This window comes from Anser cygnoides, chromosome Z, assembly GCF_040182565.1.
Source record: "Anser cygnoides isolate HZ-2024a breed goose chromosome Z, Taihu_goose_T2T_genome, whole genome shotgun sequence".
NCBI classification, from domain to species: domain Eukaryota; kingdom Metazoa; phylum Chordata; class Aves; order Anseriformes; family Anatidae; genus Anser; species Anser cygnoides.
The window spans coordinates 53,826,143-53,853,418 of record NC_089912.1 but is presented as its reverse complement, the minus strand read 5'-3'; the positions used below and the strand labels follow the sequence as shown (position 1 = coordinate 53,853,418).

Below are 27,276 nucleotides of genomic sequence, written 5' to 3'. Positions count from 1 at the left end.
CATGATTACAGATAATGTGAAGCTACTTAGGGCTTCCAGAACTCATATGCTCACTAAACTATTCCTGGGAGGATAGTCATTCTTATACTTTTGAGAAATAGCAAAGGAGCAAACTAGAGGTAGGTTCAAGCGGGGTCCAGTTAGGTCCAACTCACTGGGTAAGGAATACAAATTCTGTTTTCCACCTGAAAGACCTGGATGGAAGCATCTTTTCATACTACATTGAAAATAAGTCTCTTTATTTGGAAAATGGCAGCAAAATAGTTAAATACTGCCTGGAGCAACAGATGAAAAAAGAAAGCATGGGAAGTGAGATCATTAATTTAAAGAACAGCTACAATAATACCACATACAGTCACGCCAATCCAACCAATAAACAAAGAGTATGTAAGATTTCCTTTATTAGACTGATTCATAAGGAACACATGACTTGCAAAGACATTCACATTTCTTTTGGTTCAGCTTGGCTGGACAGAGAAAACTTTGTGGCTTTGTTAGCCAGTTGTGATATTTTACTACTCTGGCACCATGAAGACTTTCAGCATCCTGAAACTTTTGTATGACATGAAACTTAGTAATTTGGTGGTGCATATTTGCAGTTTCAGTGAAAACACAGGAAACAAACTGCTCATTCCTATTTTTGTTGTTCCAGCAGTATAAATGAAAGGCATTCCACACATTAGTCATGTTAATAAGTGGAAGACAGGGTTGTTCTTGCTCCACAATTATATATTTATCAAGCATTATGCTCATTTCTAGACTTCAAAATAAAAAGATTCAGGATAGCCCTATTCCCTACAGTAGGAGCTGGTCAGGTATTCAAGGGAAAAATGACTCCCAGAAAAAGAATCACAGAAAAAGAATCACAGTAATAAAGGACAAAACTTCATCACCAGAGGCTACACGGTCTCAGGAGAAGCTAAGGCATATCATTCTCAACTTCCACCAACTCAGTCTCAAGGGAGGGTACTCATCAGCTCTTTTTATATGGACATACTATTGATATCTAAGCTGTAAAACTCTTAGTGAAGAGAAACTATAAGAATGCAACTTGTCACTGAGACACCCGTTGAGACACCTTGTCTAAATACATCTATCATTGTTTCCAGTCGTGCAAATATCCATGCAAAGTCTGCTGCATGCCATCATTTAGGTATTGTCACCTTGATTCTCATTGCTTCATTCCCTCCCCCAGGAAACTGCTGATCATTTGCAAAACAACTTCCTTCTGTCAGTCAGGCCTTTGCTGATTTTATGTCCTCAGAACCTTGTACTGCTCTTTGCTCTGGCTCCTAGGTGATATCTGAAAAGTTTGAGGGTTTGTTATGATCCATGTTTAGTTTCATTTAAAAAGAGTGTTAGTGTGTTCTTGGTTATCAGCAAGAAACTGCTTTGCACGTCAAATCTTCAAGAAAAGTTTTGTCTATCAGCACTGTGGGAGAGCTGAGAGGGTAGAGAGAGGAAGGAAGATTCATGGGGACAAAATGCTTTTGATATCACTGGAATTTTTACACCTTATAAAGGTGTACAGTTTACAGTCTGTCTCCAAAAATGTAAATGCAAGTACAAAGGATTTTTCCCCCTTACATCAGAAGTGTAAGTGAATGAAGTTATTTCATTTTTGAGATATAGTATTGGATTTTTTTATTTTTTTTTTGGATTAAATTCTCCGTGTTCTGATGTTAAACAAGTTCACTTCAGGAATTAAATATATTCATGTTGGTCAGTAAGCTAAAATAGTCTCTAGGATTTGTGGGATTTCATAATGCATATTAATCATAGTGGTTTGCTGCTAAGAACAGCTTTCGTTCCTCAGGAATTTCAAGATGATAGCAGAAGTATTGTCTTCTGAGCTAGGAAAGCAGTACTCTTGCTGCAAGCACATTACTCACTCTGCTACCAGCTCTGAGTTTTCTAAAGAAATAGAATCTCCCAGGGAGAAAATAACAATCCAAACCCAGACCTGGCTCAAACCTTCTGGGCCCTCCTAACTAAGATATCACATTCATTATTCAAATTACAATGCTTCTCACCCTCCCCAGGCAGATAGTGGAAGAGCATGGGAGGTCAGGAAATGCATGCAAAAGAAGTCATGAATGCACTGTCCTACTTCATCTTGCTGTTGAAAGATTCACTTTTGACATTTTATTAAAGATAGTCTTTATGCAAACTCTCCCTTTTTCCTTTGCATACCACTTGATGTTAGCTATTCTTTACGTATTGGATAAAGGAAACAGATGTTTATTCACTGCAGTAGCAGCTATGCAGACAGGCTCGAGATCTTGCACAAACACAGTAAGCTCTGTGTTTAGCCTTGCAGTGACAGAAAACATAGTATCACAAGATAGATGTCAATGAAAGTGGTGCTGAAAGCTGGTCCTATTTATTATGGGAAATGAACAGTGTTATCAAAGCTTCCAGGTGTAGAAGACTCATTTATTACAGACAGCTTGGGTATCTTTGAAAGGAATGAAATAAAGAGAACCCATTCAATTATTTCCAGGAATGACTCCTCAGCCTCCCCCAAGACAATTATTTTAATTGCTGGAAGGAGAGGAAATAGCTCATTATTTTAAGTGGCTTGAATTGTTTTCTATCCCTCCCATTTCTACTGGGAAAATATTAAACGTGCAACAAACACAATGGGATCAATAGTCTTCCTGTTGTCAGCTTTTAACAGTAACTTCACTAATATTTTATGGGCAGGGATCAAGGGGAAAAATAATTTCTAGTCTGACTTATTTTCTGCCTAGATAGGTAAAGCATACCCAAACTGTAACACTTTCCTGACTTGTTTACACACAATTTTCAGCTGATGGTTTTCAGGTTATGCATTTGTCAAGTATAAACAGACACCACATACCAGTGTCTGCTCAGGTTGACCAAAATATCTTTATCAATGGAATGCTTTGCTGTGAAAAGATCAGTTCCAAATGCAGTAAGCAGTTGAAGCACTCCTCCAACCTCATTTCAGCCTCAGCACAGTGGCCCTGTATCCAACAAGCAAATTCAACCAGGAGGATATGCAGATCTGTCACAATGGCCTTAGCCCTGAGTGTCAGTCTTAAATGAGCTGTAGCCACACCACTTGCCATTTTGTACCCAGGTCTAACCATCTCATTTGCTCTGAACCGCAGACACACCCATGATGTAGATTTAGCACTTTTTTTTTTTTTTTCCTCCCTCCAGCTACTAAAACAAATTCTACTAATCCAAGTTATCCAAATTCTAGTTACCAAACCAGCTGAGTTCTGGCTGGTCTGAGCCCTAATGCCATGATTAACCTGTGACTCCTGACAATCCCTATGGATTTTATTATTAGGTTTATTTTCTTTAATATAGATCTGATCTAATGTTATAGACAGACAACCCTAATCCAGACTAGGAAACCTGTTTCAGAGATTATAGTATGCACTTTCCTGCAAAGCATCTCTTAAAGGCGTTCACATACTCACCAACTGCAGCCAGGACCACAATGACCTGTATTTAAATTTTTCTTGGTGGCCTTGGTCACATAACCTTCACTATCACCTTCACTAGGCCCACAGGCCTAGTCTTGAAAACTTCTCTTTAGAAAAGTAATCCTTCCTGCTCATCTCCCCTGCCAGAATGAATGTTAATCCCTATACTATCGTTGTTAGACCATCAACTGCCTGCAAGTTTAAGTGAGACCTATACAAAACCTTTCCAAACCAGTTATAATACCTTACACCTTTACTTAAGTTCAAGTTTCAAATTACAACCGTAGCTATAGATGTATGGGTTAAGTAAGTAACCCTAATTTCCTGAAATCCCTTATCAGTGTCCACCTGCAACCCTGAGCAGGTCCCTGACCATGTTTGATTTAAACTATCAGCAGTAATCTGGAATTGCGCATACATGCACTGTGATATTACCCCTACCATTTAATCTTAGCTGATGGTGCCTGCATGCCCTAGATGTGGAATTATATAGTTAACAGAAGCCCCTCTATGAGCATTAAATTTCTCAGGGCAGCCCCTACAAAGCCTAAATGTAACTCTAGTTGATCCCCTCCTGATGGCTTGGATTGGTTAATTCAAAATCTGACTCAGGCACATATAAAGATTAGTTGCCCCTAATAGCAGGAGTTGCCTAGCACAAACTGTAGCCCAAATCACCTCTCCTGGAGTTTCCTGATCCTAATTAAGGTCTGCTTGCCTCAGGAGAAGAGTCAGACTGCAGCCTGACCAGGTGACTAAGTCCAAAGTTCAGGTGTAAGTTTGATTTCAGGCCAAGGTTAATTGCAGCCACCTGATTGTTACCACAACAGATCTAAATTTTGTCAGGTGGCTCTGGGTGGGTCTGTCAAGTCTTAAATATGGTCAGACATCTCAGATATCTGTCAAAACAATTCTCAAGCTTACTTTTGCTATCTTTGTGGACCCTAACTGCAGTTGTTGGGAATCTCCTATCTCCTGCCTCTGACCTTTCCCCTAACTGGTCCGTTCCCTCTCAAGCTTTTATGTCTGATAACCTAAATCTAGCAAGGCAATGTCTAAAAGCACATTTTAAATGGAAGAGCGCTATACCTAGCCACAGCTGAGGAATGTACCAGATGAAATTCTAACACTAGAGTAGATTTAGGAATTTAAATTCTCCTTCTGTGTTGAATAGAATTTACCCTCTGTGCTTTATGAAGAGACATCCAGAAGCAGGATCTCTGATAATAAATTAAAGAATGTACTCTTCTCAGTGTATCTGCTAGACAGGTTTAAGTGAAAATTTAACACCATCAACATCTGGTTATGGGCAAAATACCTCCCAGACTGCATACCTGGGACAGCAACACAATTTTATCTATTTGCTTCTCTGTGGTGGAAACACGGTGTAAATCGATTGAGAAACCAGGTGTGCCTAGAAGTGCCTGAGCACAGGGGCTGAAGTTGAACTGCTCGTTAAAAGTAGGAAGCAAACACACTCGGCAAAGGGCTGGAGGGGCTGGTGTGGGGAAGGAACGCTGTGGTATTGCTGCTGCCAAAGCTGAGCACCTCACTCCCAGAGCACAGCCCTGCCCAGGATGCTGCGGCGTGCGGCCGGGGAGGGCACTGCTCTGAAATATTGCCATCTCGTGGCAGGCCGGGGACAAGGCACCGATCCTGCTCCCGAGGGTGGCCTGCGCCATTCTGAAGCCACATCCCAGAAGGCAGCCCTGGAAAAAAAAAAAAAAAAAAAAAAGAGAGGCTCTGGCTGGTAAATCCAGCTCCTCGGGAAGATCTGCGAAAATCCAGTGCTGTGTTGTTTTTCTTCCGAGATTTTACAAGAGGCTGTTGCCTGGAGAAGGAGATGATTAGAAGAGGCTGCTTCAGCTTGGATCTGGAGATTTTGAAAAAGTTATCAGGAGGCACAACACATAGTTTTGCACAAAACTCACACATGTCAAACGATAAACATGTTTGTCTGTTATCCTGAAAAGAAGGCTGTTTTAGAGCTATAGAGAAAGAGTTACTTGAACAGGAAGAGCCATACAGAAGGGAAACTACTGCTGCTTAAATATAGACAACTATTTCCACTATGGAATAGTCATTACTTCTCTTTTTAAACATTTTACCAGAACTTGTTTAAAGTAAGTAAAACTCATTTAAAAGTTAGTTCTCTTTATTGCCTTCCATCCCTAGGTTCTTTCTGTCTCCCTCCCTCCCTCTCTCTCTCTCTCTCTCTCCTCTCTCTCTTTCCTCTTTTCCTCTTCCTCTCTTTTTCTTTCCCTCCCTTCTTCATTTGTCAGCTAAACAGTGTTATACTCCTTTGGATAGAATTTTTAAGGCCAAACTTTGCATGATTTTTTTTTTTTTTTCAGAATGGAAAGTTTCCCCTCAGATAAGTGAAGTTTACCCATGTGCAGAGGGCCTGCTTTCAGCAACGCGTGATCCCAACTAACATAAGTCCTTTGAAAACTCAGATAGCAAATGGACATTTATACATTAAGGTGAGTTTCCCCGTGAATGAACCAGCAATAGTTACTTTCTTTCTTTGCCCCTGCTTATTGAGGTCTCCTGAACAATCCAGCTCTCCAATACTGTCATTACCAGTATCTGTTCACGTTTCCATCACAGACTGACAACATATTTGAAAAGCAAACTCTGCTCTTACCTGTTGTCTGACACATTAGCCTCAGAATTACTGGACTGTATCTGAATAGGTCTGGGAGAAGAGGAAAAACAGGAAGGGGGCTTTTCAGAGCAAAGGAGGATGAACCACAGTGAACAGTCAGTTTAGGAAGCTGCTGTGTCCTAACATGACAAGAAAATTTTAGAACTGAGGTTTCTGCTTGAGGGGATGCAAAATGTGGCCCCTGCTCCATGAGGTGCAAAATGCAACCCCTGAAGATGATACAGGGCATGACCCTGAGATGCCAAGCCTCACAGTGTTCATGCCAGATAGCCACTATTTGTTGATTACCAAGAACAATATTTGAACTTTGCTTTCCATGCCATTATCCTTCATTGTTCCACATTTTACTACATCTCATCTTTTGTAGCTAAGAGGACAGACTCTATCTTCCCTGCCACTTTGTTAACATCTAAAAGGCAAGAGCCATAATTAACATTTATGGCCATTTGCCTCTGGTTCAGAAATATTTTCTAAGGTCATTTTTGTGCAGAGACAGCACTTGCTGTCTGTGATAAAGCTAAAATGTGAAGTACTTTACTCTCTGACCCTAAATCTCCATTCCTAGAAAAGACATTTTAAAGAGCCTATTAAAACAATTGTAACAATCCTCAGATTGATGTCAAAACATGTGGAAAACCTATTCAGAAAGGAATCTCCATTGGTGAAATACTATTTCAGTCTCTTTTCTGTAGTTCATGGCCTAATTTTAGCCTGTTTCCAAATTAATTTTGATTAATAATTACCATACAGTTTTTCACATTGTCTGTTGGGATGTATGGGCTAACAGGTCTCCTGTTAGATTGCAATCTCTTTCACTCACCATTTCAGAGAATACCACAGGGGAAAAGACACAGTGGTAGCAACAACAGCATGGTCTGCAGGGACCTCTTTAAAGTCCTCTTTAATATTTTTATTGATGATCTGGATGAGGGGATTGAGTGCACCCTCAGTAAGTTTGCAGATGACACCAAGTTAGGTGCATGTGTCGGTCTGCTCGAGGGTAGGAAGACTCTGCAGGAGGATCTGGATAGGCTGGACCGATGGGCTGAGGTCAACTGCATGAAGTTCAACAAGGCCAAGTGCCGGGTCCTGCACCTGGGGCACAACAACTCCAAGCAGAGCTACAGGCTGGGAGATGAGTGGTTAGAAAGCTGCCTGGCAGAGAAGGAACTGGGAGTATTGCTTGATAGTCATCTGAATATGAGTCAGCAGTGTGCTCAGGTGGCCAAGAAGGCCAACAGCATCCTGACTTGTATAAGAAGCAGTGTGGCCAGCAGGTCTAGGGAAGTGATTGTCCCCCTGTACTCGGCTCTGGTGAGGCCGCACCTCAAGTACTGTGTTCAGTTTTGGGCCCCTCGCTACAAGAAGGACATGGAGGTGCTCGAGAGAGTCCAGAGAAGGACAACGAAGCTGGTGAGGGGTCTGGAGAACAAGTCTTACGAGGAGCGGTTGAGGGAGCTGGGATTGTTTAACCTGGAGAAGAGGAGGCTCAGGGGTGACCTTATCGCTCTCTATAGGTACCATAAAGGAGGCTGTAGCGAGGTGGGGGTTGGTCTATTCTCCCACGTGCCTGGTGACAGGACAAGGGGGAATGGGCTAAAGTTGCGCCAGGGGAGGTTTAGGTTGGATGTTAGGAAGAACTTCTTTACTGAAAGGGTTGTTAGGCATTGGAATGGGCTGCCCAGGGAAGTGGTTGAGTCACCATCCCTGGAGGTCTTTAAAAGATGTTTAGATGTTGACCTTAGTGATATGGTTTAGTGAAGGACTTGTTAGTGTTAGGTCAGAGGTTGGACTAGGTGATCTTGGAGGTCTCTTCCAACCTAGACAATTCTGTGGTTCTGTGACCTCCACCCATACCACGCTAAGGTGAAAATTTAGGTGATGGGCAGCGATTAAATGCTGGTGTCCAGATGAAAAAAATAAATGTATCTGGCCACCTTTATGCCAGCTTGGTTGTCATCAGCATCACTTTTCTGAATTCCTGCTTGAAGAAGTGATACTTTTGATGGCTCCGCTGTTGCAGCAATTGGTTTATCTTCCAAAACTGACAGAAGAAAAACATTAGCAGTGTTAAAAGGACAAACTCAAATAATAAATTGCCAATATCAAATAATATCGATGTTTGGTAGTCCCACATTTTCTTTTTGCTTGTATATGTAAGAATATAAAAAAAGAAAATATTACAATCACTTTTATGCTTCTGCTAAAAAAAAAAATCGTCAATTTAACTTTCCCCAATAGGTTGGTTTTACTTGCTCTTATAACAAATTAATTACAGATATGAGATAGTTGGGCATGTATTATTTCATGTAAGTATTTGTTTTTAAAACAGTGAGCCTGGAACAATTTAAATAATGTCCCAAAAATAAGAAGGTAAACTTCTCTTAGTAGGAAGTTGAAAGTAGGAAGCTGAGGGATACAAGCTAAAATAATTTTCTTCTAGAATTTAAAATGACTTTTTTTAGTTAACAACTAGGAAAATTTTCCATCTCAATATTGAAAACAACTTGAATTTTTTTTTGGTGAAATGCCACCTTGTGGTAAGTAGCAAACCCTGTTTATAGCAGAAGACCACTGTGTTCTCTCTACTTGGGCACAGTACTAGTGGTTTTGGAGGTGTGGTGTAAAAATGTGGTTCCTAAAGATATATAAAATGGAAATTTGACCATGTTACAAACATGAGACTTTTGTTTAATGCTCATATTAAGTGCAATTGCATAGCAGTGGTTAGCATAGGTGACATTTTCTTCCATTTAAAAAAAAAAAAAAAAAGATCCCTGTCATCTAAAGTACAGTTGAAATCAGCATTTTCACTTTTGATTCCTGCATGATGTAATCTTTCAATCACTAAGTACTATTTCCTTTTATTTTATTATTTGCCTTTAACTATGCTGCTCATACCGAGAATCATTCCCATTTATTGATTTGTAGAAGGTGTTACAGGCCAAATTCCACTTGAAGGCCTTAGGTGTCAGGATATTGTTTGGAGCTACTTGTTTCAGGTATATTATTAACTGGTAGTCTAGAGAGGATTTATTTATTTATTTATTTATTTTTTTCTTTCCCTGCAAACTTCAAGCTTAATAGCCTGAGACCATTTCAGCTACAACACAACTCACAACTTTCACCTCCTAAACAAACATTTTCTTCTCCTGCCTTCCTCTCCCTTGAGTTTTCTTTCTCTGGGAAAAAAAAAAAAAAAATCAGCACAAGGTTTTTTATCAATATCAGTAGTTTACTCTCAAACTTTATGAACTGAAGCAAAATAAAGCTTAACACCAGTAGTAAGCAGGAAGCTTGTGTGGACAGATTAAAATATTATTAGGCTGTCATCCTATCACCACTTCAGCCTCAAATTAAATGTGTTTAATTTTGCAGCATTGCTTCTGCCTTACCTGTGTAGCTTCTTTGTTCTTGCAAACTACCTTGGTTCCCTGTTCTTGAACAGGAGCATTGATTTCAGCAAGATATAGGCCTTATTCCTTGATGTGACTGATCTTACTAGTTGTAAAATCCAAACTCAAGCTTGGCTGATTGCCAAGGGTCTTAAAGTCGGTTCATATGTGCATACAACCATAGCTTACTGCAGTAAATTACTATTTAGATCCCTTCCTTTGTCTGCAATATTTGAGGGATAACAGAGACACACATTTTCAGTGGTTTACCTCTGGACATCAAGGATGGGATTTACAGGATGACATAAAATGTTGCACGCTATGTTCTATGTTTGAAAATACACACAGAAATAAATGCAAGGTTTATTTTAGTTGGAATTCTGATCTTTTAGTTTCCATTAATGAACATCAAGAAACAGTTGTTGTGAATGCCATTTCCCTTTACCATCTTCATAAAACAGCATGTGAATAAAGCATCTGCCAAGGCCAGGGTTTTCATTCTATACTGGAGATTAAATGAGATTTGAAGTTAAAATTCAATTTTGAGAGAGAGGCTCTACACATTTTGCTACAAATTAATATTCTGAAAATAAACATTTCAGTTTTCATCAGGCTTCCTTGCCAGATTATTCTTTTGTTAGTGAAATCTTTAGTTGGGAGGCACTTTTTTGGAGAAAAAATATTGGGATGACAAACTGAATATATTTCAGCAATGCATCTTGTTTTGGGATGCATTCCAATTCCATGTCAATTCTATATTCTATGTCAGTAATACCATTATTGACCAGTATTGCTTATATATTATTCCATATATAGAAGAGGTAAAATTTTCAGGATTGGAAATATTTCTCTAAGTTACAAAATTGTTCAGTTCTGTGTCCAAAGCAGATGTTCGTGCAAGCTATGATTTCATGACCCACCACTAAAGGAAGATACCTGGATGGAGTAATCTTCCACCAGCTTCTTCTAGATTCTTTAATCTGCCTTTGAGTGTCGTTTCTTTAGAACTTTTTTTTTTTTTTTACCAGATGCAGCCCTTACTCTAGTATATATAATACATTTATTGAACAAACTATGCAACATCATATGAACAATTACCTTTGCTATTTTCATGCTAGTATCATATTGGTGTCAAAGGATTTATTTGAAATAAACTTATTTGATTTTTTTTCTTAATTATTATTACTTACTTGCAAATTTTGCATGTGGGAATAGAAATTAATTTTATTGTAATGTAGGAAAAGTGGGAAGATATCATTACTGTGCCATCTCACTTTTTTTTCCACTGTTCCTCAATTTGTAAAGTTCACAAGTTATTCATGTAAGTTTTCCTTATTCCTTTGTATGTTCTCTTCCAGCACTGTCGTATGGGTGATGACTAACCATGCATTGCTGTTTTATGTATCAACATCTGTCTTGGAAAAACTAAATAAGGCTTATTCAGTCTTCGTAACTCAGTACTAAAGGGCTGCAGGGCTAGTCCTTGTAGCCCTGGTATTTCTTTCAATACTGTATTGTCATCTCTGGTCTGGCTAGCTCACTACCCAGATCTCAGATCCCATTCAGATTCCCAGATTTTTGGATGTAAGCACACAATACTTTGTCGAAGATTTCAGCATCAACAAAATTCCTAAATAAAATATTTAAATTATTGTATCAAAGAGAGGTATTTAGCTAGCTAGCATGGTATGACTTTGATAAATCTGTTCTGTGTTTGATTCCAGTGGAATTTTTATGGTTGGTTATGGAGCCTGTCATACTATTGATTCTAAATAAGCTTGTAGTTTCATAGAACATTTTTACTTTTCCTTCACTTCCCCATAAAATAGTGCTGCTCTCAAGTACACAATACTTTTGCTGACTTGATAGTTATTCAAACACCTTAGAGATGGACTTACAGATTTGTATGCAATTTTAAGAGTCCTTGGACAGAAATCACCTGCTGTCTTGTTGCAGAAATGCTAATTTTAGTTTCTATCTTTAGCAAGATAGATCTTTTTAGATATTCTGTCTTTAGCAAGATAGATCTTTTTCTATCTATAGCAAGACAATTTCTGTACTCGCATTCCACAAACTCTTTCTGTCCACGATCAGCATAGTTCATCATACTGAAGATGGAGGTTGATTGTCACTGACTTAGAAAGATGTATTTGGATCATGCTAATCTTGACTCTGCATTTACTGCATTTTCATTTATGTGGTCAAAGAACATTTATAATATTTCCTTTCCAAGGCCAAATGCTCAAGAGACTTTGTCAACTCTCCCTTTATTTCTATGCTTCCTGACCTTAGTTCATTTTCTCTTTTTGCAGATTCTCAAAACATTTATCTATTTAATACTGTGTGGATTGAGTCTGAATTGCCTTTTCAATATTTTAATTCTCCACTTACTGTCTACATTTCTTTTTTAATAAGAAAAAATAAATTTCGAAAGGCAAAACTTAGATGCTGTCAGAGAACTAAGAAGGCAAATAAACTCAAAAACTCATTAACAAGCTTAGGTACAGCAGACACCTAATAGGCCTAAACACACACACACACACACACACATATATTTAGATACTTTCACTGCCAACTAATTAAAAACAATAACAATATGGAATGTTATTCAGCCAGTAACTACATGTGGAAGAAAGTTCAATCACCATTTACATATAGGGGTTTCAGTTCCCTTAGAATCATTATCAGCATTTTTTTTCCAGTCTCCCAATGTTATATCAATTACATAGTTCTAATTTATTTGTAAGACTCTGTCTGACAACATTTCAGAGACCTCTGGTCATAACCAAATCGAGCTTCCCTTCAGTTTTTCCTCTAATAGAGTCAATCTTTTGGTTCTTATGTTACAATTGTTCTGGCATGGTCTTCAGTTCAACATGAACTTAGTTCTATTGTCGCATTATTTCCAGGTATCCTTTACAGCTGCCTGTATTACAGCCCTTATAAAAATAAAACTTCTTTTTGATATCCCACACTTCATGATTACTACACATAGGACTTCTCAATTAGTTTATTTTCCAGCTCTTCTCTTCCTGTCTTCCCCTTGTGTCTTTTGCTTCCTGTCCTTGCCCTCACATAATAAGTGAGACTATGGCTATATATTTTCTAGTATATCTTTTTTTTTTTCTTTTTTCTTTCTTTTTTTTTTTTTTCTTATATGTAGTAGTTTCAAATTTCAAACCTAAATCAGTTTTCCCATCAGATTACCTCAGGAGCAAACACCGAGCAGCTTCAATGAATGGCAGGAACTTTTTTCTTCATATCCAGATATAATTCAGAGTACTGCAAAAAGTGACTGAAGAAAGGACTTGTGAGATTCTTATCATGAATGGGTCACACACACAGTTCTCTACTTTTCTTCCCCCTCTAATTCCCATGCTTACTGCTTTTTTTTTTTTTTTTTTTAAGAAAAAAAAATCTTTTGTAAAAATCTACCTTGCCTTGTTCATTTATGTGCAGCAGCTCTAACTAGTAGGCAGGTCTTCCCAATCCCTGACCTACAAGACTCATGGTATGCTCAGAACATGAGAGTATATTTTTGCTTGAAGGATTGAATAGCTTTAATGTCTGAATTCCTTCTTGTAAGATCTGATTTTGTCATGATGTTTTCCTTCTGGTATCAAACTTCTGTACATTTCTTTTCATCCACAGAAGTAAAAGCACCTTATAAAGGAAGCTCTATTATCTCCATTTTATAAATGAGTAAAATGAGTCACAGAGGTTAAAAATATATTTAGCTAAGAACATTCAGAAGGTCACTAAAAGAGCTAAGAATAAAATCCAGGTCTCTTGACCCCAATCCAAAGTACATTGGATCACCCTGCTTTAATCCATTGAAATCACTAAAGTGGATGACTTGTTAAGTTGCTACTCAGTGCAGGCAAGAATGGTAGAACAGGCATTTAAGTTGAAATCCAAGCTGCTGCTGGTGTGCCTGCTGTACTAATTGATAGCTAAATCCAAGAGTGCAACCGAAAAGACTTTTGTCCAATTTACTTTAGTGCCTTGGGTATCAGAGATGAAAAATTTCTTCCTAAATACAAGTTATGTGTGTAAAATTTTGCTGTTGTCCACACCCCCTGCTTGGTAAATTGAGTGTTGGGTACTTGTTTTCCTATTCACAAAATCCTTCATGTGTAAAATATGCATCTCTTTGCAACTGACTTAGTGTGTTTCAGCACGCCTAGTACTCTCTGAAACTGTACAGGTTAGGACAGTACTTAGAAGATGTAGCTGGAAGGAGACTGTAGGAGTTCAATCCAAATTACTTGCCATTTCTTTTGAAGCTGGGGTCAGCTGGAAAGAGAGACAAGACAGATCTTAGCTTTATAATTTGACAACTAAAGGACAGATTACATGGTATGGGATTCATTAGTTGGACCCCAAGGATTTATCTGCATATTAACTAATGAATGCTAATTTAGATTCCATAAGCTATCATAGGAAGGTGATCAGTTGGTTTATTTGTATTCAGCATGATGAAAGAGAGAGGAGGTGAGGCTGAAACCAGGCTTCCTCAAGCCCTACTTCAGGGTGTAAAGGCAGGTGTCAGAGTGCTGCTCTTTTGCTGGCTCATAAATCCTGAGATTCTGGTGCAATAAATTCAACAGCAGTTGCATATAGCTATTTTTACAGGTCTATCCTACAGCATGATGCCTAGGTACTTCTCTTAAGGTATAAGAGATGTACGTTTAAATTCCCTCAGAAGGAGAGCATTGAATCAAGGTCTCTCACTGCTGGGGAGAATGTAATCTGCCATGGAGATAATGGGAGAGAGAAAGGAAGTGGGTGACTGAAAAATTAAAAAAGAAAATAATAACATTTAAAAATGTATATATACATAAAGAAGACTGTTTTCAGCTTCCTTTAAAAGGGGATACACCCTTTAGGCAGCTGCGTTTGAATGCACAGCTGAAGTGTCCAAATGCTGGAGTAGGTTCTCAGTATTGATCTCTTTTCACAGAGACACCTAAAAGCAATGAGATCAAAACTAGTATCTGAGATGAAAGATGGATTTTATATGTGCTGTTATCCTTGCATTCCTTGTAGCTCCCTGACTGGCATACTGGCTATTTCAAAACACATTTCCATGCATCTATTTGAGATGTCTGACTTCTGTTTTGGATTCTATTTCTGAATCAAGCTGCCTTTGCTACTCATATCTGCAACTGCTCTGTCCCATTCTAGACTTTATTTTATGTTTTCACAAATGTGCCCTGTGAAAGAATTCTAGGCAAAAAGGCTAAGCAAAGGCTGATGACATTAGCTGTCATCAGGTTACTAAATTTTACCATATTTGTCAGAAATAAGCAAGAAAAGACCTGTGGGTGAACCCTGAAAAATTAGTGAAGTTCTATTAAATTCAACATAGAATTAACATTTCAAAATGTGTTTTATTGACACCTAGCTGTGACAAGAGAGAAGGTGAATGCTGAAGCAAATATATCAAGACAGCTGACAGTTTATGCTCTTTATTTTAAAGCAGATGGATGACCACCATTTACAAAATACAGCAAAATAAACAGTTACAGTCACATGCAAAAAGTGCCATCTCTTCATACAACAGACTGGCTTGGTGTTGCTATGCCATCATAATCATCTGAATAGTGTTGATACTGATCAGTGAGAAGAGGCTGATGCAACTCATCCTTATTTTTCTTGACACGTACAATACATGCAGCAGCAGCAAAGATAATTGCAACAAGAACCAATGCAGTCACTATTGCAATAGTTATCATCTCTGTTACACGGAGAGCCCGACCTACAGGAAGGAAAGCACAAGAAAAAGTTATTAAATGTCATTAAAGAGACAGGACAAAACTCAGTATCTGTCATTATTTGTCATTATCACATGATGAGTTGTGTTTTAGAACTATTTGAAATTTTGGTTGATAATATTTGTTCCAAAATGTGAGAAAAATGCAGTCTCTCTTGTTACACTCTGAAAATAGACCTGGACCTTTCTTCTGTTACCTGGTTTGTGAGGGGTTTGCACTCTCTCTAGTGATTTAATGAAGACATATGATATAGGAATAAGCATGTGGTGCAAGGGTTAGATCTAAATGAGAACTTCCCCAGAAACTGAAGTGGTTTGTGGGAGCTGTTTGTAATGATTAGCTATATGCCTGTACTAAACCCCAAACACAACTGATTTGGAAAGCAAGACAAAAAAGAGAAATAGGCCTATACAAATACATCAAATATTAGTGAAATTTGAACCAACTTTGTTGTATGATGCATAAGCTTTCAGGGAGGAAGACATGATGAAGGAAAAAGAACACCTAGGTTCAACAGTTTACCTGGCCACTCAACCTCATAGCTGTATCCCAGGTTTTCTGGTGCAGTAACAAACATTTCATTATTGGTTACTGGAGGCCAAAAAGGCACCATGTTGTATTGCCGGTTGTGTCCGATAGGGGCATTCTCCAATGGATATGTTGAGGTATCTAAATCAGAAAGTCAAATCACACTTCTGTAAATAAAATTAAAATAATTTGAAGTATTTCAGCTTTATGAAATAGTGACTCAGGGTTTTTGATTCTCATTTTATTTTATTTTATTTATTTATTATTATTATTATTATTATTATTAATTATTATTATTATTATTATTATTATTTTATTTACTTACTGTTCCTAAACTGAATTATTCTAGAAGGATTGGTGGATTGATAAAAAATTCCAGCATGGAGGGCTCAGCTTTGTCAAAAAGCAAGACTGTCCAATAATACCTCTGTTCCATTAACAGAAAACACTAGTAAAAATTTAGGCCTGCATTGGACTTTTCATTTTTTCTTGCATGAAAAAGGAGGAACAGATATATGAAGTACATGGGAACCCTTTTTTCTACAATCTGACTTTGTAGCAGTGATAAAGAGTTCTCTTAGGTAGTTCAGGAAGGCAGCTGGTATAATCTCTAGTGGAAGTTTTTTGAAATTCTGTGGTAGATCAGGAAAAAAAGTCAGCTGCAATAACAACAAAAAAATCCATTTTGGTAAGATAATGCAAAGCTTGTGACAGGTCATGTAAGTACCACAAGGGGATACAGTTGGTTCCCTGAGAGTTGGCATGGGAAAGCCCATGCTGCTGATTGTGGAAGCTGCACAAAGAAGTCTCAGTTGTGCAACAGCAGCTGTCTTCTGTAGAAGTAGGAGGGGAATGGATTATCCCAAGAGTAATATAGTTGCTGCTTTGTGCAGAGCAGTGCACAGACATTTAGGTTATATAGAATTCTCTCTCCAGTTCACTGATGCCAATTTCTTTTCTTCTTTCTTTCCTTTTTCCTTCCATTTTTCCTTCCATCCTTCCTTGCAGTTCCTTCCCTCTGTTCTTCCTTCCCCCCCTTCCATTCACTTCCTCTCTTATTCCCTTTCTTTTTGCATTTCAGAACTGACGAAGGAAAGGCAGCAATATTTAACTATTCTTTGAATAGATATAGATGTGGAAATAATTACAGAATGCAAGTAGTAAATTGCAAAGGTGGTCAAAAACAGTCATGGGGGAGTGCAAGGCATCTGATTTTGTTTGTCAAGAAGAAACATAGAGATTTATGCCACAAAATAACAGAATATCCACAGTGTTTCAACCTGTCATGATTACACTGTCTTTTCTCTACAGAGACAATGAATTTGCACACACAGGTTTGTTTTTTTTTTAATTGTACCTGGCATCTCTGGTCAAGTCCCTTCGCAGAGAGTGATTTGAAAATGGATAATGGATGTCAGTGGGGTGAGAAGACAGGCTTGCTTGCTATTACCCTATCTTCATTAACTTTACTGTTAGAATTCCAGTCCTCTCTCCTAAGCTTAGGGGCACCTTGCTAACTCACAAGAAATAATTGATTTCCTGTGACCACAAAGACTGAAAACCACCCCTCCCTCTTCCATCCGTGAGCACATCTTACCAGCAGAATACCTTCTCAGCCACTCATCAAAAACAGCATCTGTAAATGTGTGCAGAAGGACAAAAATGGGATCATTTGGTGATAAATGAGTTTGTCCTCCTGTCCCATTCAAAAATAGATGAGCCAAGTTGTGAAGACTTCGAACTGCTGGGTCATATTTCCCTGAAGGATCACTGTACCCTGAATATGGAAATAAAGAACAACACAAAAAATCCCAGTGAACCTTTTGTTTAGAAGCTACAGTCCCAGATGGATACCATTTTTTTTTCCCTCTGGAAACCTTTCATGTTTTTGTGTTGCCTTGTTTAACATAAATGAGTAGCTAATTCTCTACCAACTGGCATTTGAGAAATGTCCCTAGCATGTGTAATCCCCATGTATAACTCCCATGCATAATTTTCAGATTAAAATAGACTTTAAAAAAGAATGCTGAGAATGTGGGGTGCAATGCTGGTGGGATCTAGTGTATAGATAGCCAAAATAAACCACTTCATAGTATGAACATAGATTTTTATATCTGGGACCTAAATATCTCTCAGCATAACAGAATAGCTGTGTGTGTTTTCTGACTGCTGACTAAAATGTGAAGTTGTTGACATCTGTCCTAATTGGCCAGCTGTTATGTGTTATGGATCATTTCCTTATGTGCTGCCAATACATCTCAGAAAGCTTCACATACTGTTTTTTTTTTTCAAAGAAAATTCCCTACAAAACACTGTCAGTATCTACCACCTAGTAAACCTGATGTCAGAGGTCAGGATCTGAAGAATTCTGAAAAGTTTTCCTGTTTTCAGGCTCTGGCCAACTTTCCAGAGAGGGGTCCATACACTTAATTGGCTAAAGCCATGTCTAGATACCTAGATATTGTTAGGACATTTTTTCAAATGAGGTAAGCATCTAAAACTTTCATATATACTTAAAAGATTGGTGCAAATTCTTGGTTTTGTTCTCTAAGAGAAAGAAAATGGAGCAGGTCCACTGTCATATGAATGATGCTTTTTCAAAAGAGCCAAAGGATTTGCAGGAGGTCTGACAGTGATCTGAAGTGTCATTTCATAAATGATTCCCATGAATCCTAGTTTTCTATTTAAAAAGTGTGGATTATTAAAGTGCAGAAGCAGTCAGCAGGATACTGCCTGAAAAATGTGGATCAAATCTTTAGGTTGGATTCTGTGCTGGGTTCTGTGTTCAGATGTCAGTGACTGAAAACTTCATTTGAAAAGTGTGGAGATTAGGGGAAGAAGAATAGAGTTATATAGCACAGTGAGAAGGACTAAAATGTCTGGCAGTTAATCTAGTAGACCTCAATTACTACTACTACAATGCAATTGCATGCAATTCCCTAAGCACTACCAAAGCTTACAATTACTTTTACTTTCTTTTGTTTGTTTTAATTATGATACAAGAGTAGCTACTATGAGCACTTGTTTGACTCACTTAAGGATGATGCTTAAGTTTTAAATGCTTCTGCACCATTCTGCAGTCAAGGGTTTTCTGTTCTCCACTGTAACAACCTATTACTAGCAGACTTGCACTCTGGCCATGATCTCAGCTAATTTCTGCTTAGTGACAGTGACAGACTTTTAAGGCTTTTATACATTTCAAGAACTGGCATAAGCTATCAATATAAAATAGTTCATCCAGAGCTTATTTGCACTTAATAGTAAGCTAATACTTAATGCTAAGAAAAATGTGTTGTTAGTGTCCATAGACTGTCTCCAAACTCATACTTCCAACAGGAAGAATGTTAGGTCTGCTCCCCTGACTTATTTGGAGTTGTTTCAGGTCCTTTTGTTTGCCATGCTTACCTTCTACTGTGTTACGGAAACTGTCTGTTGAATTAGAGTAGAAAGGAGGAGTATCAAATACACCAACTTCCAAACACTGAGCAACATCCTCAGGCTCTGGGAGACGTTGTACCATAGGCCGTGCAACATTTCCAGCAGGATTCCTCCGGATGGGACCACCTTCAGTGCCTGTGAGAGAAGACAGAAAACAATAATGATGAAGAACAATAGACCAAAGAAGGCATCCTTTTAATGACTGAATTGTGAGAAAAAAAAAAAAAAAGGAAAAAAAACCTCACAAATGACCTTAAAATTGGACCAAAGGGTCAGATCTTACAGTTAGGCAAAGAACCTGAATCTTCATAAGGTTCTCTGAACTGGTCCTTTGATTAAAAAACAAACAAACAAACAAACAAAAAACATCAAAATGCTTCTTACTTAAATTTTTGATTCTATAAGTGCCTTGGGAAAACTTTTTGTTATTTTTCAATGTGATTTCTTGTTAAATTGAGATAAAAGTTTTGTGGACTTCCTGATAGAGTAGCTTGGTAAAGGATTATAGAAGATTAGTTAGGCAACTAACCCCCTCTTTTTTTTTTTTTAACCCTATTTCCGTGCAGATGCTGAGTTGTGGCTTGATGGTGATGAATAAATAAGAGTCTTATTGGGACTTTATAGATCTTGTAGCCAAGGTAGGTGTGTTAGCATTCACTACTCTTGTATTCAAAACATGCTCCAAACATTTAACACAGGTATTGTTATATGTTTTCCATTTAGAAACAGGAAACCTTGAAGGTGATATGTGGAGCAGGAAGAAGAAAACTCAAGCTTCAGTTAAAACATGATGCTGCCGTATGTAATTATACATGCCATCAGAGATGAACAGGTACTGCAAAAGAAGGGAAGTCAAAGTGTTTAATTCTTTCTCTGCCTCAAGCTCCTGATCAAATATTGAGCTGTTTAGTGCCTCAGTGCAAGACAGATAACTTTTTTTCTTTCTCAGAAGACTGATGTATGAAACTAAAGAAATGTACAAAAGCTACTTTAAGACTTTTTTTTTTTTCCCTAAGAAGAGCCATTGCAATGTAAAGTGTTTTATTAATTTATTATTAAAGGGATATTCTCTCCAAATATCTGTGAGCAGTCATACTTACTGTTACAGATGGTTCCCAAGGTCTCATAGTCTTCTATACTTTCACAGAGCACACGCCACTGAGAGAAGATTGAATTCTGACTGATCAGAGAGACATCAAAATTGCTTCTAGCTCCCATCAGGTCATCTAAGCAGATATCACAGGTGTTTTGCCCTGTTGCAAAGTTCCAGTAGGGAAGGCCAAAAGTGGGGTCCTGTAACATATTCTAAACCACATAAATATGGCATTAGTACACATCTGTCCCAGATATCTACAGTATGTACTGCTTGAGAGATTTTCAAAACCAGTTAAATACATCTTAGTAAGAGTCAGAATCTGGCTTCATGAAAAGGAGGAAATCTCAGGAAATCTATGGAAAAACTTTCAGTAGTTTTTCACTTTGATGCCTTTGTCTGTTCAGTAGAACAGATGGAATGCTGAACTAGGCTGTGGATTCCCCTCTAATGAGATAGTACCCCTTCCATGAAACCATATTGTGGATAGTAAGAAACATCACTCAATACTGATGAACACAATTTTCCAAATATTTTTAATGACAGCAATATTTTTAAAAGCAGCAGTGTTTGTAGCACTCTGAATAACTAACTAAGCCAATTGTGGAATGACTGAGCAGGTAGAAAAAGAAGGAAAAATAATAGTGCCCTTTCATATTTGCCATTGTTTGGTTCTAGTATGGGTTGGAGTTTAATAATTCTGAAGTATTCACTGGTTTCCAGTATTTATTAACCAGGATGTTTTGGCCAGACAATTTAGTTCATTAATGATCTAATTTACTAACATAAGCAAGAATATATATTAAGTCATTAAGAGCTAGAACTCCTCAGGGTTTCTACATAATGAAATTACACTAACGTCAAATATAAGTTTTGGTTTTGGAGGGAATTTGATCTGCTGGAACCTGAAGCAGCACCACTGAAGCTACTGGAAACATTTGAAATGGTTGCCAGGACCATTTAATCATGACCTTGAAAACCTAATTCTCTCTTCTTTAGGAATAATGATAGTACATAAAATAATGTATTCTTTTTATAGATAGGTCTACACAAAGAAAGGGAAACAAGAGAACCACTGATTTATGGAGCAGGGTCTCAAAAAACACTAATTTCTCTAACCAGTTGCACTAATTATATAAATAAAATATGATTCAGAATCTCTGTAATATTTTTGTTTAGAATTTCTGCTGCTTTGATTGGTCTATCTAAGCCAAGGATCATGGCCTTGATATTAAAAATAATACTAGCAATAACGTTTGTTGGTCCAATAAAATATTTTCTGCATATATGTTGAGAATTTGTATCTACTTTTACAAGTGAGTTTTATGTAACTTTTATGTTTGCTCTTACTCTGACTGAAATATTATTTTTAACATCTCAGTAACAATGACTGTCTAAAACTTAAATGCACTCTATTTAGTGTCACTAATACAGTACTGAAACTGAAGCAAGATTACTTTGACACAGAAAGAGTTGCTTTCAATTTTGTCAACTGGAATATGTAGATAAGTTTTTCCACATGAAGCACAAGAACACATGGCTTAACATTAACTCTAACTTTACCTGCATGTCTCTTTCAAGCTGCAGTAGATGGTACCTATGCCATGTAACAAAAGCTGGTCCCTCATGAGAGAAATCAACTCCTCCAAAACTCTGCTGCCCAGTACCAAGAAAAGTCTTCCTGACAGAATAATAATGAGCCCACACAAAGTAGTTATAAATAGAGATATTCTCAAACTGTGGTGTGTTTCCATCTGGTCCAAATATTTCTTCACGTCTCCTTGTGGCAATAACAATGTCAGGGTGGATTGTCACCTTGGCTTGGTGCAAGGCATTCACAAAACGCCTCCTCTCTTCTGCATTCAGATCCAAAAGATTCCTCCTGACTGTGAGGTTACAGAAGAAGTAAGTTACCAAAGTCTTAGACACTGAAGTCTGATCTCACAAGACAAATTTTTTTTGTTCCTAATAATTCTAAGTTCCTTTTTCTTCAAGCACTCCTCCAGTTTTTATTGGTACAATTAAGAGAGTACTGAATATAAATAGAAAATATTGTTTTCTGAAAAGTTAAGCTGAATAAAAATAAAGCCTGAAGCCTATTATTTATTTATCTGTCTATTTATTTATTTATTTATTCATTGCTTTTAGAAATATTGTTGTAAATTATATTTCCTGTCAGAGAAATGATGAAGACAGTTCTTTGTTCCACAAATCTCTCAGAACTTAATCCAATATACTTAAGGTTTCTTGTGATAAAACTTTAACAAGAGGAAAATAAATTATTGCAATTTATATTAATCAGAAACTCTACCACTCAACCATTTAGTGAAGTACATTGTATTTGAAACTTTGCAGTGAAAATGGCAGATCCACCAATGAGAGTTTCACACATTACATCATCCCTTTTGAATGTCATTACCTGCTATTATTAACAAGCCTTTTTTTTTTTTTTTAGCAGTGTATCTCCAAATCATTTAAAATTATTGTTACCTATATACAGACAGGGAAATTTACAAACAAGGAGAGCAGCTGACTTGTTGAAATACCAGTATATCAGTAAAAGGAACAGAGTCACCTCAGTACCAGTATTCAGTACTCTCTTACCTGGATTGATAAGATTTCAAGGTAAGTTTAGACTGAGACTCAGATAAAAGTCCACACAGCTGTTTGTCATCATGCACTCATTTTCACAATTAAACATACTGTAAAATCTAAAATTGTCAAATGAGTTTATGTTGATATAAGAAACAGCAGGTCTCCAGCATGAACCAGTATGAAGAATAAAAGTAAATTGCATTTCACTATATAAAGTGAAGTTGATTCAGTGAGGGATATTTCAGTAATGTTTATACATATTTTAAAATAGTAAAATGCTTTTCTGAAGCATGAATTTCATCCAAGGACTGCGTATCTTGAAACACATGCTTTTCTGTCTTGCAGACCTTAACTGATATACTAGCCCTGCTCACTGAAGGTTTTTGGTTGTTGATTTCAAGTAGTACACTAAAAATAACCATCAAGTTTTGATTTATGCAGACATCTTAACCTTTTCATTTTGCAAAATATGTCTGAAACACAATAAAAAATTGGGACTATTATGAAAGTTAGGCATGAATTTAGAAGATATAAAGGCACCAAACTGCATTTTACAGCTATTTTATATGGATATGCCAACAGTAATCCAATAATTATTCCTAAAGTCTGAGCAGCTGGGGCCATCTTTCTCGATGGGCAGTAGAGGTGACCTTCATGTGTAAACATAACACATAATAAGAAGATAATTTCTCCTATTTAAATTCATGTTGTCATGCATGATAAATGTGATTTGCTTAACATTTTAGTGAAAAATAAAGGATTTTATAAGTGAGAAAGCTAAAAACTGCTTTTATATACTGTAGAAAATCAGCTACAGCAGTTTTTTTCTTGCCCTCATATTTACTATTATAAATTTGTGTGTTCTAATATTTATTTCTTGTTTAGTTTTTAGAGTTATTATCATTGTTAATGAGAACAGGCCAGAGAATCAGAGAGTGAAATCTGGCTTAGCATATCCAATCCATGAGGCATACTTTCTGCTTTCTAGTTTGCTTTTTGGAGCTTAAAGGATGAATAAAATCCTAAGGTCTTTCCTGCAGCCCTTGATAAGGCATTTTTTAAAAATTTAAGTGTTAAAATTTTGAATTGGTAAACAATACTTTGTTAACCCTTGCTGGAGCATGTACTCATATTCTTGAGTATTTCCCATCTCATGAAAATAATGGCAGTGCTGATTTTTGTTTCTGCAAGAGGCACTACACATTTGTGATACAGACCTGTTGTTTCTCATGCCAACAAAATCTATCACTCATTTTGAGGATTATGAACTTTACAAGATCTCAATAACACCTTTGGACTTTCACTAGAAAACACTGAATTTTTGTTCATTCAGAATGCTTTGACTTAGGAATAAGGATTTGTTCCCAAGCCTGTTTGTCTTTTCCAATTTACCTACAATACTCAACATTTTTTTCAGTCCACAAGTATTTTGTAACCATTTCAAATTCTGTTTTAGACATCTGTTTACTGATAATCTGGGCTAAACTGAAACTGGGCAGCTCTTAGAAATATCCATCATCTCTGCACTGATTCACCTGCATAACTTATAGTCATGAGTTAAGGCTTTTACAAACATTGGCAGAAACTAGGTAACTAAAAAATTACAAGGTTAGGTGCATAGGCTGGAAATGCATTAAGGGAATCTGAATCAAAATACCTGTTGTCATACCTTAGATATTTATAAGATATTGATCATGATACATATTTGTAGATATACTCACAAACACACATAGATGTCTATATATGGTTTTACTCTAAAATAATTCCCCAAATTACAAAAATGTAAACATTAATACGTCCTATTCTTTAATGGGGTTGATCCTAATCTTGTTCTGACTACAGGCGTTGTTTCTTCCTTTTACTGGGAGGTAAATGTAGATATTTGCCAACAAGGTAGACAGCTTATCTAGTAGCTGTCTTAATAACCTCTATTGTACATTTCCTATATAAATATAAGGGATATTTCAAAGAAAACAAATAGTCTAGGTGCATTTACAATGAAGTTCTGCCAACATATGGTTTTTATGTCATATTTCTAATGTTCTTACCTATATTGATTCGTTGGCTACAGGTAGGTCCACTCCATCCAGGGCGACATGACCCACAGTTATAACCAGAGAAGTTACCACTGCACCTGCAGGTTTGGTTGAAGAAGCGTATGGGCCACTGCTCGCGGTCATCCCTCCCATCATGGATGTACTGTGGGCCATGGGGTCGCCAGTCTACAGTCACCTGCACACACCGTCCCCTCCCTGTAGACACACCACACCGATCGGTACCAGGCCCAAATACAGGGAAATAGTCTGGGCAGCACATGCCACTCCTCAGAGACTCAACGGTAGCACACTGGCGAGGGAACTGAGCTCCAACTTTGTTGAACATGCTAAGAAGCGGTGGCAGGGAAAGGAGCAGCAGCATGGGGAGCTGCATGATGACAGATCCAGCAGAGCCGTCTCCTTCTGAGAGCTGGTGGTCCGCACACGCTGTTGTCTCCTCTCCGTCTACACGACGGCCAGCTCCCTCTACACCAAGAGAAAGACAGAAGAAATGAAAACGACTGATACAAACCTTCAATCTGCCCCTTCCACCTCAGAAAGTGCCGCTGAACACTGCACTTTGATAATCTAACTGGAAAAGCCAACAACAACTTGGTGGATAGCAATACTCTTCCCTCCTCTAATTGTCTGCACAAAAGGCAGTAACTACCTACAGCTTTATCTACTCATTGACTTCCAAGTATTTCCCAAATGTTTATTCATGTTGTACATCTGCCAGCCAGATTTACTTCACTACCACAATATGCTAAAACTTCTCTATGGCACCTGTTTTTTTGAACATTTTTTTTTTCCCCAGTTAATTCTTTCCCTTCTTCATTTAACTAGCATATCTTGTTTTCTAGTCAGTGTTACAACTCTGTGTCCCCTTGCAGTTCTTAAAAGCAGTTCTGCTGGAAAGTAAAGCTACAAATCTCTGTGTGTTGTACCTCTTCTCTCTTTTTTAGTACCTCTCCTCTGCTGAGATCCTGTTCTATCTCTGTGTGTCCTAGGGCTGTGTCTAACCCCAAATCAGCACTACTAATTTCTTTCCTGTTTCAGTCTGCTTGCTAATCTGTGTTCTACCAACACAGCATGGTTTGGCCTCACCCTCCTCTTCTGTTAATCTCCCTTTCTACTTCAGTGCATTTCCCTGGACTTTAAGTACTTGAACAGCACATGATTTCTTTCATGCTTATCTCCTTGTGATTTTACAAGTTTTAGCAAAGGTCAGAGACAAGTACTTGAATTCAAAACAGAAGAACTATGAAGTTATTTTTTTTTTCTTTTTTAATTACTTGCAAAGAAAGGTTCATTTGAAAACAAACAAAGAGCACTGGGGAAGTTCACATTTAAAAGACTTTTTTTTTTTTTTTCTAAATACTTCAAATGGTTTTTCAAGATCAGGCTGAAACAAGTGACAAAGATACATTATTTGGAAAATGAAACACTCCAATATTAAACTTATGGCTTGCTGTTTAACTATTTGCTTTGATAATCAAATAAAAAGACAATGCCAATACCGGAATATCCTGAAATACTAAATTCTAAGCAGGTGCAGTAAAATATATAGAAACAAAAATAAAAAGAGGAAAACAGTCTCTGAGCTGAACAAAGTACTTCTCTAGTGTTTTCAGAGACCATTCCCATTAAGCAAAACTGGCTTCATTCAAGCTCACATCCTCTTTTTTGATTTGTCAGTAAAGATGGATTTCAGTGAGGCATGGATATTTTGTCAAGATACATCTTAACTGGCACAAAGACAATAAATTAGCAAATTCACAGAAAAGGTTCAACCACAATGTAACTGGCATTCAGCAGAGAATTGGTTACCTGTTCCTACAAAAGTCAAAACATGAGGGGTACCCAGTGGTAGCAGGCCATTGAAATAGTTTTTCTGAGCACTATTTATTCATGTCAACCTGCCATGGACCACAGTAGTGAACTTTCCCATTATATTTGTCATTTAACTAAACACACTATATCTTGATTCAGTGTAGTACAAATGCTTTTAGGACACTTCTCCATATCTATTCATTCATTGTCCACTTGCAGAGAACTATTTGACAACCCTTAAATGAAACTCTTTACTTTTCCTGGCTTTCATTTTATTCCCCTTTTGAGCTTATCATATTTATTTATTTACTTTTCCCTAGCTTGTTCTATATCTCACTTCCTTCCAAGCTTAAAGCTTTTCTCTTTGAACAAGTCTATTGGGACATATGCGACACAGATTCTCTGCTATTGTATCATAAGGTAAAGCAGAGCTAGTAAAGAACCTCTGGAGT

At 37.4% G+C, this 27,276-nt stretch overlaps 1 protein-coding gene and 1 long non-coding RNA gene across 3 annotated transcripts; one reads left to right on the top strand and one right to left on the bottom strand.

Moving 5' to 3' along the window:
• Nucleotides 1-4,843: 4,843 nt before the first annotated feature.
• LOC106043822 (uncharacterized) lies at nt 4,844-20,570 on the top strand. Its single transcript, XR_010827842.1, has 4 exons — nt 4,844-5,584; nt 5,816-5,944; nt 19,834-19,905; nt 19,991-20,570. It is a non-coding gene; the product is annotated as an uncharacterized lncRNA (long non-coding RNA).
• On the bottom strand, nt 14,980-26,131 carry TYRP1 (tyrosinase related protein 1). 2 transcript variants are annotated; one of them, XM_066988494.1, is made up of 8 exons: nt 25,939-26,131; nt 25,004-25,477; nt 21,924-22,246; nt 20,368-20,572; nt 19,235-19,402; nt 17,427-17,606; nt 15,824-15,970; nt 14,980-15,285 (listed from the first exon to the last, which is right to left on the bottom strand). In XM_066988494.1, the coding sequence occupies exons 2-8, from the start codon at nt 25,383-25,385 to the stop codon at nt 15,080-15,082; spliced, it is 1,611 nt and encodes a 536-aa protein (XP_066844595.1). In that variant the 5' UTR covers nt 25,386-25,477; nt 25,939-26,131; the 3' UTR covers nt 14,980-15,079. The 2 variants fall into 2 exon arrangements, with proteins under 2 accessions (XP_066844595.1, XP_066844596.1); XM_066988495.1 differs by having other exon boundaries at nt 25,960-26,131.
• Between the last annotated feature and the right edge of the window lie 1,145 nt (nt 26,132-27,276).

Bases quoted from the DNA above. Each gene is read 5' to 3' on its own strand.
- TYRP1 (XM_066988494.1), bottom strand. From the start codon at position 25,385: ATGCAGCTCCCCATGCTGCTGCTCCTTTCCCTGCCACCGCTTCTTAGC. The intron at 19,403-20,367 runs GTAAGTATGACT...CTTCTCTCACAG, and splicing joins CTTGGGAACCATCTGTAACA to GCACTGAAGGTGGTCCCATC. The intron at 17,607-19,234 runs GTAAGCATGGCA...TTCCATATTCAG, and splicing joins TTTCCGTAACACAGTAGAAG to GGTACAGTGATCCTTCAGGG.